Here is a 14984-nt window from a genome sequence, read left to right as displayed (position 1 = left end):
ACTTAGTACTCATGGAAAGCTCTGTACAGAATACCCCTCCACCAACCATTCCGTCCTGTTTGGTTCCATCCGTGAAGAAGTTCACTACTCCCCCTCTTCAGAAGTTCCGCCCGGCCAAAACCTCCCTTGTAGTGGGCAAAGAAGAAGGTCCTCGGAGCCATTTCGGCGGCACAGTAAACCACGCGATCAGGGATGAAATCGAAAAATTCAGGAGTATTCGGTATTTAAGTCGGTCAACCAATCGGTTTCTAGAAAATTGAGACACAATTTGCACGGGAAATGTTGATGAAAGCGTTGAATCCCTTAGAAAATCGCCTCATGTAAATGCTGCTTAAAATTCCACATTCGCAACATCCCCAATTTATAGTTTACTCGTTGGTACTAACAATAAGTCACGTAATTAGTATTATCAGCAGTGATATGATGTACATCGTCAGGAACTGATGGTTCTTTTAGCTGGGAAGTAATTAGAAAAACTCAGTCACCTCTCTTAAATTTACTATGCTCCGCTTCTTGTGGGTGAAGTCGTTTGCTAACGAAAGCCGGTAATCCTGAGTAATTGCATTCATTTTGATGCGGCAAATATTAAAGCTGTATTTAATAGACCTTTTTGTGCTGATTACGAATCCGTAAGCATAAAGTTTCCATCAGCTCCTGATTTTGAGAAAAACGTGGTCAAAGTGTCAAAGTGTAAAAAAATCGCGTTTTTCCCAATATTTCAGAAGCTCTAGCAAAGAAACGAAAGATGATAGAACCTTTAACCTACACCTAAATTAAAGCTAGAACTCTCTTCTACTATCCCAGAAAACATAATTCCTGCACCTTGACCCCATGCCCACGTATATGGGCATTCCCATGGTGGCGCACGTGACAGTCGTACGATTTCAATGTGATACAAAAAAGGAATACCCTTTGTTTTCTTTAACTTTTTTGGGCCATTGTATAGCACATAATTAGCTCTATATTTAACCGAAAAATTAAATCAATCGAACTGCTTGGTCCTGAAATATAAGCATTTAAAGAGAGTGTCGTTACGTGACAAAAAATGGAAGTTGATTTTTTTCTTTTCTTACAAAATCGCAAAACTCTGCGAATTGTGGATGGCTATTTTCATAAAACTTATTTTAATATGATTTGGAGCAATTCTAGTTGTTTTTAGAGTTTTTTGAATTAATGCAAATTGTTTCAATTCTCTTTTACAACCCCAAGTGTGAAACGTGACGTGACGTGGCGTCACGTGACATAAATTTCCATCGTTATATTTTTGTTAATATTGCTTTTAAATGAATTTTCAACGCAAATAAAACATGTATTTTATGTAGAATATACTTTATATTTTGACTTCAGCGCCAATTCAGGGTCAATTTATTAGAAATCTATGATTTATTATGTTTCAACCCCATACGCCAAATTCGAACCAAATCGGACCATAAATACGGGTTTTCGAAATATCTCGACCTTGGCACCACCTAGGAAGACCATTTTATGCAAACATGATTCTACTTACATAGCCGGTATGTATTTTAAAAAGCAGACAAATCGGCCCGTAAATACGTTAGATATAAAACTTTTATTTTTTTTGTCGTGGTGGACCTTCCGCTGGAAACACCCATATTCATTTATTTAGCAATAAAAAAATACTGGAAACTTCTGCTATTGAAAAAATGTAGACAAAAATTAGTTTTTGCTCCCAGCTCCCAGTGAATTGTTGGAATTGCCTACTTCTCTTATAATGGTAATTTGCAGAAGTATGAAAACTGCGATAAATCTGTAACCGCTCATTCACTCAAAATCTATGTATGTAATACTCTATTGGCAGTAAATGAGATTATTACACATTTTGGGAAAATAGACGTGGCACTGCCCACTTACGGCTATCTGGGTAACCGACTTATCAATTTATACCAAATTCGATACACTTACTGCCCTTGGTACATAAATAAACATTTGAAAAAACGATATATAAAATCCTGCTTAGCCCGAACTTCGATTTCCAAACTTGTTATTATTGTTTTTAATTGTAAATATCATGAGCATGACTAATTTGGACACAGCATGTAGTGTAGTACGACAAACAGCATTCATGCCTTCCAACCTGATGCCAACTGTTTGCATGCCAACTCTAGTTTAATGATCGCGGGACATGCAACCAAATCTCTACAATCGCTATTTCCCGATGGCCATGCGCCACCCATCAGAGCAGGGCATTTAGTACTTGACTACTTCATTGCAAGCGAGGTATTGCAACACAAAGCCTTACACGCACAGTGCACATGCAACATATGTACATATGTATATACTTACAACAACTATAGCTCGTATTGGCAAACAAGCAATTACTACGATAATCACTTCCAGAAGAAGTGATCGACCGTAGAAAAATCTGTTGGCAAACAACTTTTGGCAGCTGAGATGACGCCAAAGGCCATGCAATTTATTGCTCTAGTTATGAAATTGTTTTTTTTTTCTTTGTTATGATTTGTTTGTCAGCGGTCGCGTGCAATTTGAGCTCCTTTTCAATATGTACGAGTGGCATCGATTGGTTGGAAATAATACTTACTCGGTCTTGTGTTAGCTGCTTTGATTTTTTCACCATTGTTCTATGTTTTTTTCTTCCACATACATAGCAACTGCTTAGTGTAATATGCATAGGAACGTAAACAACTGTACATATTTATATACATACATATATATACATAAGTGCAATCTGTGCTAACTCTATTGCTATATGCAACGAAATATGATTAAAAGTCTGCAGTTGTGGCTGCCGACGGCTAGACAATCAATCACCTTGGCAATTTTCAGCTACTTCAACAATTTATTATTCCGATTTCAGAACAAAAGTAGAACAGTATTTAATAATCCATTTGACGTTCCTGCTGATTGCTGTCGGATTAAAAAAAAAAACATTCTACTTTTCCCTCACGCATAGGTATCTATGTATGCAAATATGTATTTTTTCATACATATGTATGTATGTACATATATATAAGTAGGGCAATATATTCGTGTTAAATGAAAATTCCGCGTTTCCTTTGGGAGTTTTGATCAAAATATGCTGATGATGATGATGGGTGAAACGGCAATAACGCAAAATTTGCTGCTAAACAATTATTTAGGTTAGAGTGCGTTGTAAAATATTACTGATTCCATTTACCGTAAGTACGTTATGGATAACATATGTATGCATGTTGCTGTGTCAAACTTCAAGGCGTTAGTACAAGCAGTTCTAGAGTTAAGCGATATGAAAATTTCAGCTCTAAGTAGGATATTTATAATTAATGCATCTTTGCCAAGTTTCAGTTCCTCGGCGTGATTGGGCTTAGAGATATATCGATTTTCACATTTTAGTCTGTATGTCATATGCCACGCCCCTATGTAACTGGATTAAGATTTCTGGATTGGAGGAGTTATAGCCATTTAATCGGTGTATGTTTCATTGAAATCGAGTGAGTGAACGGTGCCCTCAAAGAAGAGGTTCAAAAATTTCATGTGGCGTATTTATGTATAGATTCTCCCCATGTTTTCTCCCAAGTATTCTCTGAACATCAGTTACTTATTTCAAAACACATAGGAGATTCTCAAGACGTCTTAGGCGTTGTAAAACTTTTCAATTTACTTAAAATGTAACGTAAAAGGTTTTTAGGAGACTCGCAGGATATATTAACAGCTAACTACTATATGTATGTATATGTATTTCGGTTAGTTTAAAAATGTTAAAATGTGTGTTGGAGAAATGCCATGTTCGTGTTTTGAACTCAATGCTTTTCAGAGCGAAAAATTTTTGTGAACGAAATGGACATCTGTTTTCTAGAGTGAACTTAATACAAGACATATTTTCATTCATTATTTTGGCATAGAGTGGTGAAGAAAATATATCGCTCCTCTGCCATCGCTAATAAACAGCAAAGAATTTGCAGCCAACAGCATTACTGATTGCTACTAGTGGCGCAACAAAAGGCAACTAATTGCAGAGGCAACGCCTCAGCTCAAAATACAATTTAGTTGCTACAATCTTGCAGAGTTTCTGCTGGGCCCCAGTCTCCAGCAAAAACTGACTACAGTGAAGCAGTGTGAAAACCAAGAGCATATAGTGCAAGAAGAAGCATATTTACATACACATGCGATATAAGTTTGTGTGCAGGCGTAGCTATTTCAGTAAAGTGTTTGGATGAAGACATTATTATCAGAGACAAGGGTATCGCTAGGCCAATTTGATGCTGGGGTGAGCCACATAACAACGCGAAATAGGTGCAAACAAAGCTTCCCATATGGACTATGGACATATGCGAATTTGTGTTTTTGTGCTTATGTTTGTGGCGTAAAGAGATTAGCAGTAGCTTAACAGTAGCAAACAATTGCAGCAGCTCACAATTTGTTTGCCTAACGTACTTATTTACGTTTGTGCATAGTATACATATGTACATAAAATCATACGTATGTTCACATGCATCTATACATAAATGTGTATCTTCACATAAAAGTGCTTTTCGCCCGCAGTGTTGTGAAAGGTGGTACGTTGGTGTAAATTGCTCGGCAGCAAGCAGGACGTTAAGAGCACTCGCCATCGCCACAGTCACCACCGACTGTTATGGCGAAATGGCTTAGTGGTAAATACGTACGTTTTGTTATGCTGTGTTATGTGAGTGTGGAAAATTATTAACTTGGCAAAAATGTTGTTGTTGTTGTTGGTTGCACTCTTATTGTTGTTTCTGCAGTTGGTGTTGCCGTTTTGCGGGCGTGCTCACTGCAACATGCCTTGCTGGTAATGAATAAAACGCTTGAAGCGTTCCTCCATTATATACAGTTTACACCCGAACTCTCTACCCAGATGGGCATAATAGCGTTTTGGTGCATTTTACCCGTTGGTTTTATAAAATTGTTGTGGTTTCCGTGGAAATTAGCGGTTTAACGGCTTAAAACGTGAAGCTATGCGGTGTTAGAGAGTTATGCAAAATTACTATAAAATTAATTATATTTTAGGTATACACGTATAATTTATTATAAAATTTGTTTATTATAAGGCAAGCACACACGTACAGTTAAATGAAATTGTATGTGTAAAAATTAATTGACTAACAGAATTTTCAAAATCCCACAGGGCTCTCCGTTACAGACATGTTCTGCGATAGTTTCTGCTTTAAAAAAACTAATTAGTAATTTGGTAGGTATTAGCTACGAAAAAAATATAAAAACTTCCATCACGTAACTTTTCCGAGAAAACTCGCTTTTCATGTTCCTTAATGTTACCGCGTATTACTAGCGTTAGCTTCAAATCTCCATAACTATTTCTGCCGTACTTAGTCTTTATGGATATCTTTAATTAAAGCTGTTTTGGTAGGTATAAATTTAATTTCAAATTAGTTAATTTTTACCCTTTTTTATGAAATTTAAAAAAGTTTTAACAAAGAACGCACTTGATTTAGGTTAGTTACATAATGATAAACAAATTACTGCTTATACTCAGGAGCTGAGCTACATATGCTAAAAAAAAGGAACCACATACACATATATATCATACATGTCGAGGAGCGACAGCTATTAGAAAAAAAAGCTTATAAAAATTAAGTGCACCTGGGCCACACTGGAGAAGTGAAACTTACGTTACATATATATTTTGTCCCATAACCAATATACAAACATACATACATCTGCTTTTGCTTAAGGTTAAATTGTTTGTCTTTTTTCTATCTAGATCCCTACCTCTACCCCTGTTCATTCTAATTAAATTTATATTATTCTGTTTCCTTTATCTTCATTTTTACCTTTATACTCTATCGATAACAAAGTCGATAGTAACATCCAACAAACTATCGATAACAAAATCGATGACAAATTCGATAAAAATTTCGACACCTTAATCGATAATAATATTGGTAGCGAAATCGATTAGAAAATTGATAAAAATATCCATAACATAATCGATAAATAATCGATAACAAAATCAATAAAAAAAATAGATTAGTAAATCTAAACAAATATCGATATAAATATCGATAACAAATTCGACAAATTTTCGATAACAAAATCGATAAATAATCGATAACAATATCGATAAATAAACTACAACAATATCGATAAATAACATAATAACAAAACCGATAAAAAATCCATAACAAATCGATAATAAAATCGATAACAAAATCGATGACACAATCGATAAAGATTTCGATAGCAAAATCGACAATAATGCTGGTAGTAAAATCGATTAGAAAATCGATACAAATATCGATTAAAGTGTCGATAACAAAATATATAAAAATATCGATAACAAAATCGATAAATAATCGATAACAAATTCGATAAACCATCGATAACAGAATCAATAACAAAAATGGAAAAAGAAAATCGGTAAGAAAATCTATAAAAAATATCGATGACCATATTCATAAAAATATCGGTAACAAAACCGCTCAAAATATCGATAAGACCCGAGAATCCCGAAAATCTTTAAAATCCCAAAATAGTTCCTAGATTGAGTTGCTATGTCTCTTTCTATATATACATACATACATACATCTGCTTTTGCTTAAGGTTACATTTTTTGTTGTTTTTCTATCTAGATCCCTACCTCTACCCCTGTTGATTCTAATTACATTTATGTTATTCTGTTTTCCTTTATCTTCAATTTTACCTTTATACTCTATCGATAACAAAGTCGATAGTAACATCCAACAAAATATCGAAACAAATCATTATTATCAAATTATAGTCATTTATTGAACAATAAACTTCGCCAAAATCAGTTTTTGCTATTAAATAAACAAAAAATCATTTCGAATTTTCATTTCACCACTCATTCCTTATTTATATATCCATCAATTTTCTTAATTGATAGCTGCATTTTTTTTCTATAAAGGAACAGGATTTCAAACAAAATAGAAAAACTTACAAAAAAATCGTTATTTTTTATATTTCCCCTGTTTGATTGCTTGATTTGTCTCATCAAAAAACACCAAATTTGGAATGTTTAATCAATTTCTCAGAAATTATGGGGCCTATCAAAAAGTGATTTATACACAGTTTATGGAGAATTTTGTTAGTTTTCTTTTCCACAACAAGTAAATTACAATATCTCGACAACATTGGCACATAAAAAATTTGTTCGCTTTTCTGAATCAGCAGGTGATTCCAGAGAGGAATTGGAGAGGGGCATCCGTGGAGCAAAAAAAAACAAATTTGTCGAACAGTGTAATTAGTGTTGCTGCAAAATTGTATTTGTTAGCAATGTAATTCAATAAATCTGAGGTTGTTTAAGGCACTTCGTCTATTAAAAAAACTTTATCAGATTCCGACCACAACTACATAAACGTTTACACTTCGACACATATCTGCCACAAAATTTATTTGCCTTCTAAATAGCATCTATGTACATTTAGTACCCAAACTGAATTAGTCCTTTCAAATAAAAATTGATGCTTATGTGCTCACTGAAACTTTTCCGAACACTGTTTTGTACTTTACTTAAAAGCAAAAAGTGAACAAAGAACTATCGAACTAGAAAAAATTAGTAAACTGAACAGTAATTGCTGCAGTTCCCAAATAAATAAACTGAAGCTAATGCGCTGAATGAGCTGATGCACATACATACGGACATACTTACAAAGCTAAGAAACAAATATTTGTGCATACAAATTTAGCGCATGCAGTAGAAGGCTTATACGTACTTATTTGTATGCAGTTACACTTAATACGAGTATGTAATATAAGCCACACACCGAGGCCGCCAAATGGTCCAGTTTAATGCAGTTTTGCTCAGCAGCGAACAATTCAGCAAGCCAGCGCTTCCGTATTTGCCAGCATTTAGATGTCTGCAGTTGAATATCCGCTACCTCGCTGCTGCAACCATTTACTCAGTACGTCAGTCAAGCACATAGGCCATCAGTCAGTCTGCTCGCAGTCAGTCCGTCAGCCGTACGCTGTCTGTGCTTCATTATTATAAGGCTGCCCCCTTTTTGCTTGGCATAAATTGCAGCTGCAGCACACAGATTGCCATGTCTATCATCTGGTCGAATCAACTGCTAATCTTACAATTTTCACTATATGCTGGTTTATTTTAAGTTCTTATTTTTTGCTTATGCTTTATTTGTCTTCACTTTTTCTTTTACTTTATTTGTTTTAACTAGCTTTTCAGATGCGTCACGCAGTTCGAGTAGTTAGTAGAACGCGCATGCGCAACTTAATGCATGTGCGGATAGATAGATGCATGCAGATAGCGGCTGCTTCGTTGCGAATAGCAACACCATCAGGCGATAGAATCGGTTCTTAGCGAGTTCAATTACAGATAGCACGTCTCTTATTATTCTTTCGTTTATACGATTTTAATGTTTTTTTTGTTTTTTTTTTTGTTATTAGCTACTTTTGTCCATCTCCACTACCAGCTGGCTAACTCCTTGCCTCATTACAATGCCATTGATCGGAGATCGTATCATCAGCCAGGCATTACGTGCATTCCATCAAGTGTACACTTTGATTACCTACTGCCAATCTACACCATCCACCGCAGTCGTACTATCAATATGATCGCGCAATAATGTGCTTGTGTGTGCAGTGTTGCCGGGCTTCTGCCAGCCACTTTGCACTCACGTTAAGCATTGATCGTTTTTGTTGTTTGTATTTTGCTAAGATTGAATTTGTGTTTTGGTGGCAATACTATACACTCTACGAAGAATGCATTTGTAAACGAGGAACTCAAAACTGAGTTCAACCATTGGTTATTACCTCGCCATTTGGCCAAGCAATCGCCTAATATTAGACATCAATTAAAAGTTATAGGCCATTAGCCATTAGCCATTAGCAGTACATTTGCGGTTGGCTTACCATTAAATTTGTTATTCGATTCAATCTAGAAATATGTATTTATGCATGCTTCAAGGTGAAAATTGTTAGAAAATGAAAATAGGAATACCTTTGTGCATCACTATGTACTTATGAAAGCATTCTAGAGAATTTCTTATATGTAGGAAAAATCGTTTAGTTTGTTTCATAAATATTTGGGGTCATATTAATAAAAGCTTGTATAACTATTAACCATTCAAATATGTTTGCCCCATTGAACTATTTATAAGGTGGAGAGACTAAAAGCACAGACAAACGGCAGCGTTGGTCCGGATCAACACGTTTATTAGGAATTATCTCGGGAAGTAACTGCAGTTGATCCGGATTAAGTCCTAAAGATAATTCGGATCAAGAGAATTTTCGATGACAACACTGGTCAAAACGGCGAAAAAGCAATTAAGTGAGTAAACAATGCAAGCTGGGTTGGCATCCGCGTTAGACACAGTAGCACCTATATATTTAAATTACCTGTTAAAACTGCGTTCTGCTTTACCCCTATTTCAAACATCTTCGATAGTAAATGGAGTACCACGCCTATTTTCCAAAATTTCATATTAATCTAATTTCCTTTTATGAGATTGTTATGAGTATATACCTTGAGTAAATTAGAGTCCTTTAATTTAGAAATATCGAAGCGATAGCAAATGTTGGAATCCGGCTGCAGGTCTGGCTTTTTATGTCAATTCAATGTTATACCGAGTTTAATTATACGAATTGATACACCGATTACCGAGAAATATGCATATATAGTCATAAGTTGGAAGTGTCATGCTCATTTTCCAAAAATTTGTTTTAATCGTATTTCTCGCTAAACATTAACCGATATTTTAAAAAGGTATTGTTCATACGTATACAAATTTTTTTTGCAATACGGACGTTTTTTTATTTTTTGTTTTCGCAAACTCTTTTTAAGAAAACTTTTGGTATTCAGTTTTGTAGGCCATCAAATTTTAGTACACTATTGAAGAGGTTGGGACTTTTTTAAAAGTTTTTTCGCTGCAGTGGTTGCTCATGACCGACGCATGACCGCCAGAAAAAAATCGCCAAAAATCAAAGGGTAATTCCTCTTAATTTTTTTTGTGTCAGCTTAAATTTCAAATTTCTCTAAAATTTAATAGAGGAAACCATATATGTATGTATTGATATTCATCAATTCAGGAAAAATCTAATGTCGAGCTTTTTGGATCGATTTAAAAACGACATCTGTAATAACAGAATTTACAAATTAGGAATAGATAACGGCTGCGTTTCTTTATACATTCCGGATAAACTCATTTCACCGCCAGAATAAACAGAACGCGTTTGAAATATATGTTAACATATCATCAGGAACGTTCTAAAGAAAAAGTAAACAAAAAAGTTTATTCCAAACGTTCAGAATGAATAAAGAAATGCAGCCAACATGTCGCACGTTTAATAATAAACATAATTATTTGATCAGTTCATACAATTGGTGTTCAAACATCTTTGAACATGTGTGAATACATATATACCTGGGTCTTAAAAATACTCAAACTTAAAATTGTAATAAACATTTCTAATCCTTGAATATTCAAAGGAAAGATAAAACTTGTGCACTTGCACCAAAACTAACATACAGTCCACTGAAGAAAATATAGATAGAAGAAAATGTAATTTGTACACTTACACTTACATATATAAATTCATATGTATGTATCCAAACACAAACATACGATAAGAGTGTCAAGCGCATTCGACGCACCAAACTAGGTAATTAAATAAAAGGAACGTTCGCCAGAAACAATAAAATATTGAATCGGTTGATCCTTTATCAATTGTAAAAATATAAACACACATAAAATGCAGCGCATACGGGAAACATTAAAATGTCAATGCTGCAAAGCAACCCTTATGGTGCTAGAAATAGAAAATAACTTGCCTATCAATATTCTTTACATGCAAAGATGTAGGCACACAACCAAAATACCATAACAACCAATGCACTGGTTTCTTATTTATATATATACACACACACATATGTACATATACAATTAGTTAGGAAACATAAAGTAAGAAAACTATATAAAGAAGAAATGTTTAATAGATATTCAGAATCGTAAAGACTCTCAATAACACTCTTCTTCTTCTTCTAAAATTTATTTTGTATGCTTTACTTCCCCCCACCAGCGGTAAGGGGTAAAACATTTAATATTGAAAGTACTAACCTCTTATTTTATTAGACTCTACTCCCCCCCACCAGTGGTAAGGGGTAGAGAATTTTAGAATAAGAGTATTTGTAGTTCAAGCATTGCTGAGAATTACTTGTTACCCCCCACCCGAGGTAAGGAACAAGTGACTCACCTCTGCAACGAACAATTGGTATACCAAAAACAGATGGAAAGACACATATCTTAGCCATTTTTGAGAAATTTAGTAATCTGTCAGGCTAAGTATATTCTGCTTATCAAGCTTATTAATTGTATGTTGAAATCTCCAAAAACGTAAATTTTGAATCACATACATCTCTATGTTTATTATTAAACGAGCGATATGTAAAACAAAAGATTTTTAAAAATAAAAGCTTGCAATAAAGTAAGGAAGGGATTTTTATCCCGCTGATTTGAAAATCCCCACGGGTTTGTCGGACCTTCTCGCAATAGAAATGTAAGCGTCTATACCTGGTGTATGGTATTTATTTGAAAAAGAATGTATTTTTTCCTGGTTTTGAATAATTTACAGGTAGAGATTTTCATGTAAAGTAGTCGAATATTTTACCAGAAACATAAAACTTTAACCCTCTAGAAAAAAGTTTAACTTCCGCTATTCCATTTTAACATCTGGCAATTGCACAACCACCCAACTCCAACAAATCAAAATATTAGAACGGTGTAAAAGCGACATGCTAAAGAAAGCTAATGAAGATTTATAATATAAAGGAAAATACCTCTCTCATTTGTATGCTCTGTCGCCCATTCTTTTCCACCTACAACGAAGTAGTTTCCCTAAGAAAAAATTGGCTTTGAAGATACACAAAAGTTAAATCAGATTTAAGAAGCAACTTTTGTAGGTAAAATAAATTATTTAGTTAACGTCAACAAATTAATGTCAAGTCGGCATTTCAGGAGAAGCAAACGTTTTCAAAGCAGCAAAAAATGTGATAACAAATCGCGGTAACTTATATTTTTTACTTACAAATTTTAACAATACCATAATTTATTTAGGCTCCGCAATAAATAGTGACTACCGAAAAAACCGAGAACACAATCGATATAGTGTTAATAAACAGGAGCACACGGACAAAGGCCCATAAATACGACAAAATAATTATACCAAAAACCAAGGAGTTGGAAAGACAAAGAAAGACAATACAAAAAAGTATATTAAAAACAAAAAATAAGCCAAATTGCAGTTCAATTACATATTTACTGAACCTTAAAAGAAAACAACTGAGAAAAAGTCTATATAAAAAGAAAAACATAATTATTGCTGGAAACAAGAGCAACAGAAACGAAGAAAACATCTACTGAGCTGAAAACGTGAACAAAAAACCAAAATTGGACATAAAAACGTACAACAGTAATTACTGGTCTACTTGCAACACAACAAATTTAATACTGCAATAACAATAAGCAAGAAATAATACCAGCAACAAAACAACTTTAACGAGTACCAACATTCACATGCACCAACTCGCATCACCCTAATAGTCAGCCGGAGGTACAACATGGATAGCATGTCGTCGTCAATAGAACCGGTGCCGATGGTGCCGCGTACCGCCAATTTGCTGGCCTGCAAACAATGGTGGCGCGTCTGCTTCTTGTACGGGGACCAGCAGAAGTACTACCGACAAGTTTACAGCAAAGCGGCTGCCCAACGTCTGGCGCTCTCCACTGGCGGCGTCGGCGCGCTTGCCACTGGATTTGCAGCGGACAACGGCAACGACGACAACGAAAACGAAAACGAAAACGAGACGAATAGTGGCAAGGACAGTGGTTGTAGTGGCAGCATGCATAACGCTGACTACGATACAGTGGCCGGCGATTTTATCGAAACGCAATTAGAAGAGGCAGATGCTAACCCCACAACAGCTATAACAACTTCAACAATAACAATTGATGCGATCAGTGGCGCCGATATGGGTAAAACCCGTAATCAGGAGGTGGACAAACTGTTGACGAAGAAGAAGAAAAAGCAAAAAGGCAAAGAAAGTGACGAACAAGCGCCGCCAGTGCCACTCTTTCCCTCCAAGTATCAGGCGCACACCAATGCCGCGACGGGGTCGTCAACCACTTCATCACCGATATCTGCGACAAGTCGTGGCAAAAAGTTGCTACGCTCTTTGCGCGGTCACGTCAGTAAAGTTAGTGAGTCAACGGTGGGCGGCGGCAGGTCAGCAAAAGAGCGACATAAAAACGCGAGCGATCTGCACGGCAGCGAGGCGACTAAAGGTAATGCACGCGTCACAGTTTTGGATGATCCTTTCCTATTCGGCATAGACGCGGACCATTTGGGCGATTTGGTGCGCGGCAAGCAGTATGCTGCCAACACCACGGAAGACATTTCCAAGTATTATAGCTCTTATCTGGCGCAGGAACAGGAGCTAATGGTGGATGCTCATAACGCAACACAAGTTGATTTCGGGCAACACTTATCCACAGCACCCTCAACGCCGGAACAGTTTGGTTCACTGCAGTACGAGGGAGAGGATCCAAAGCCCGCGCTACCGCCTAAGAAGAAAAAGCAAAGTAATTATGAAGCTTTGGATAGCATATTAAAGGGGAGCACTGAGAGCGGCGGCACTTCTGAATTGCAACTAAATGAAAATGAGTTGAAACTTCTGAATCTGAGTATGCGCAATCACAGTTTGCCACGGAGCATGAAACCATTTAAAGATGTGCCAACCGATATCAGTTTTACATTTACGGAAGCCGATGGCGACGGGTCGTCACCGCCGCGTTCAACGCCGTTGCAGAAAAGTGCCACCTGTGAGCGGGATATTAATTTGGGAGCGCATCGAAGCCACAGAGACTGTAATGAGTAAGTTTTAGTAATTAAGTTATTTCAATCATAAAAACTACTTCTTTTGTGGAAATTCCAAATTCTACTTTTTATGTTTTTTAAATTAGTATCTCAACAATAGGGAACCATTCATTACACACAGGTTAAGACGTATTCCTTTTGATATTTACGGTTACGTTTATTTGCTTTTATTAAATAACCGCCATCGCTGATTTTTTTTTAGATATAGTTGGAATAAGCTTCAGTTATTCAATTCCCTATCGTGGAAACAGTGAGGACCGCGAATAAAACCTGAAAAGACGGACTTAGTGCTCTTCACTAAGAAGCACAAGATACCCGACCTCGATTCTATATCTCTAGCGAAGAGACCAAATATCTAGGTATCATACTAGATAGGAAACTAAACTGGGGGTCTAACATGGCACATAGAGTGGGAAAAGCAACGTTAGCACTATACTCTTGAATCAGGTCAATAGAAAAAAGATGGGGATGGAACCCAAAATAATACACTGACGATACACTGCTGTGGTTAGGCAAATTCTCTATCACGGCACACTGGTGTAAACTTTACGGCACACTGNACCACGGAAGACATTTCCAAGTATTATAGCTCTTATCTGGCGCAGGAACAGGAGCTAATGGTGGATGCTCATAACGCAACACAAGTTGATTTCGGGCAACACTTATCCACAGCACCCTCAACGCCGGAACAGTTTAGTTCACTGCAGTACGAGGGAGAGGATCCAAAGCCCGCGCTACCGCCTAAGAAGAAAAAGCAAAGTAATTATGAAGCTTTGGATAGCATATTAAAGGGGAGCACTGAGAGTGGCGGCACTTCTGAATTGCAACTAAATGAAAATGAGTTGAAACTTCTGAATCTGAGTATGCGCAATCGCAGTTTGCCACGGAGCATGAAACCATTTAAAGATGTGCCAACCGATATCAGTTTTACATTTACGGAAGCCGATGGCTACGGGTCGTCACCGCCGCGTTCAACGCCATTGCAGAAAAGTGCCACCTGTGAGCGAGATATTAATTTGGGAGCGCATCGAAGCCACAGAGACTGTAATGAGTAAGTTTTAGTGATTAAGTTATTTCAATCATAAAAACTACTTATTTTGTCGAAACTCCTAATTCTACTTTTTATGTTTTTTAAATTAGTATCT

General features: G+C 36.2%; 1 protein-coding gene across 1 annotated transcript in view; it reads left to right on the top strand.

Moving 5' to 3' along the window:
• Nucleotides 1–14890, top strand: part of LOC108368178 (protein prickle-like) — a gene marked incomplete at its 3' end in the record, with an annotated part of 54033 nt that extends 39143 nt beyond the window's left edge. The window contains exons 2-3 of the mRNA XM_017622966.1: nucleotides 12021–13357; nucleotides 14412–14890. Coding sequence (XP_017478455.1) covers nucleotides 12524–13357; nucleotides 14412–14890 — 1313 coding nt within the window. The remainder of the gene's footprint in view (nucleotides 1–12020; nucleotides 13358–14411) is intronic.
• Nucleotides 14891–14984: the final 94 nt, after the last annotated feature.

This window comes from Rhagoletis zephyria, unplaced genomic scaffold (genome assembly GCF_001687245.7).
Source record: "Rhagoletis zephyria isolate East Lansing unplaced genomic scaffold, Rhagoletis_zephyria_1.1 Rzeph_scaffold_02995, whole genome shotgun sequence".
NCBI lineage: Eukaryota > Metazoa > Arthropoda > Insecta > Diptera > Tephritidae > Rhagoletis > Rhagoletis zephyria.
The sequence above is the reverse complement of the archived record's forward strand: the minus strand, read 5'-3'. Positions and strand labels throughout refer to the sequence as shown.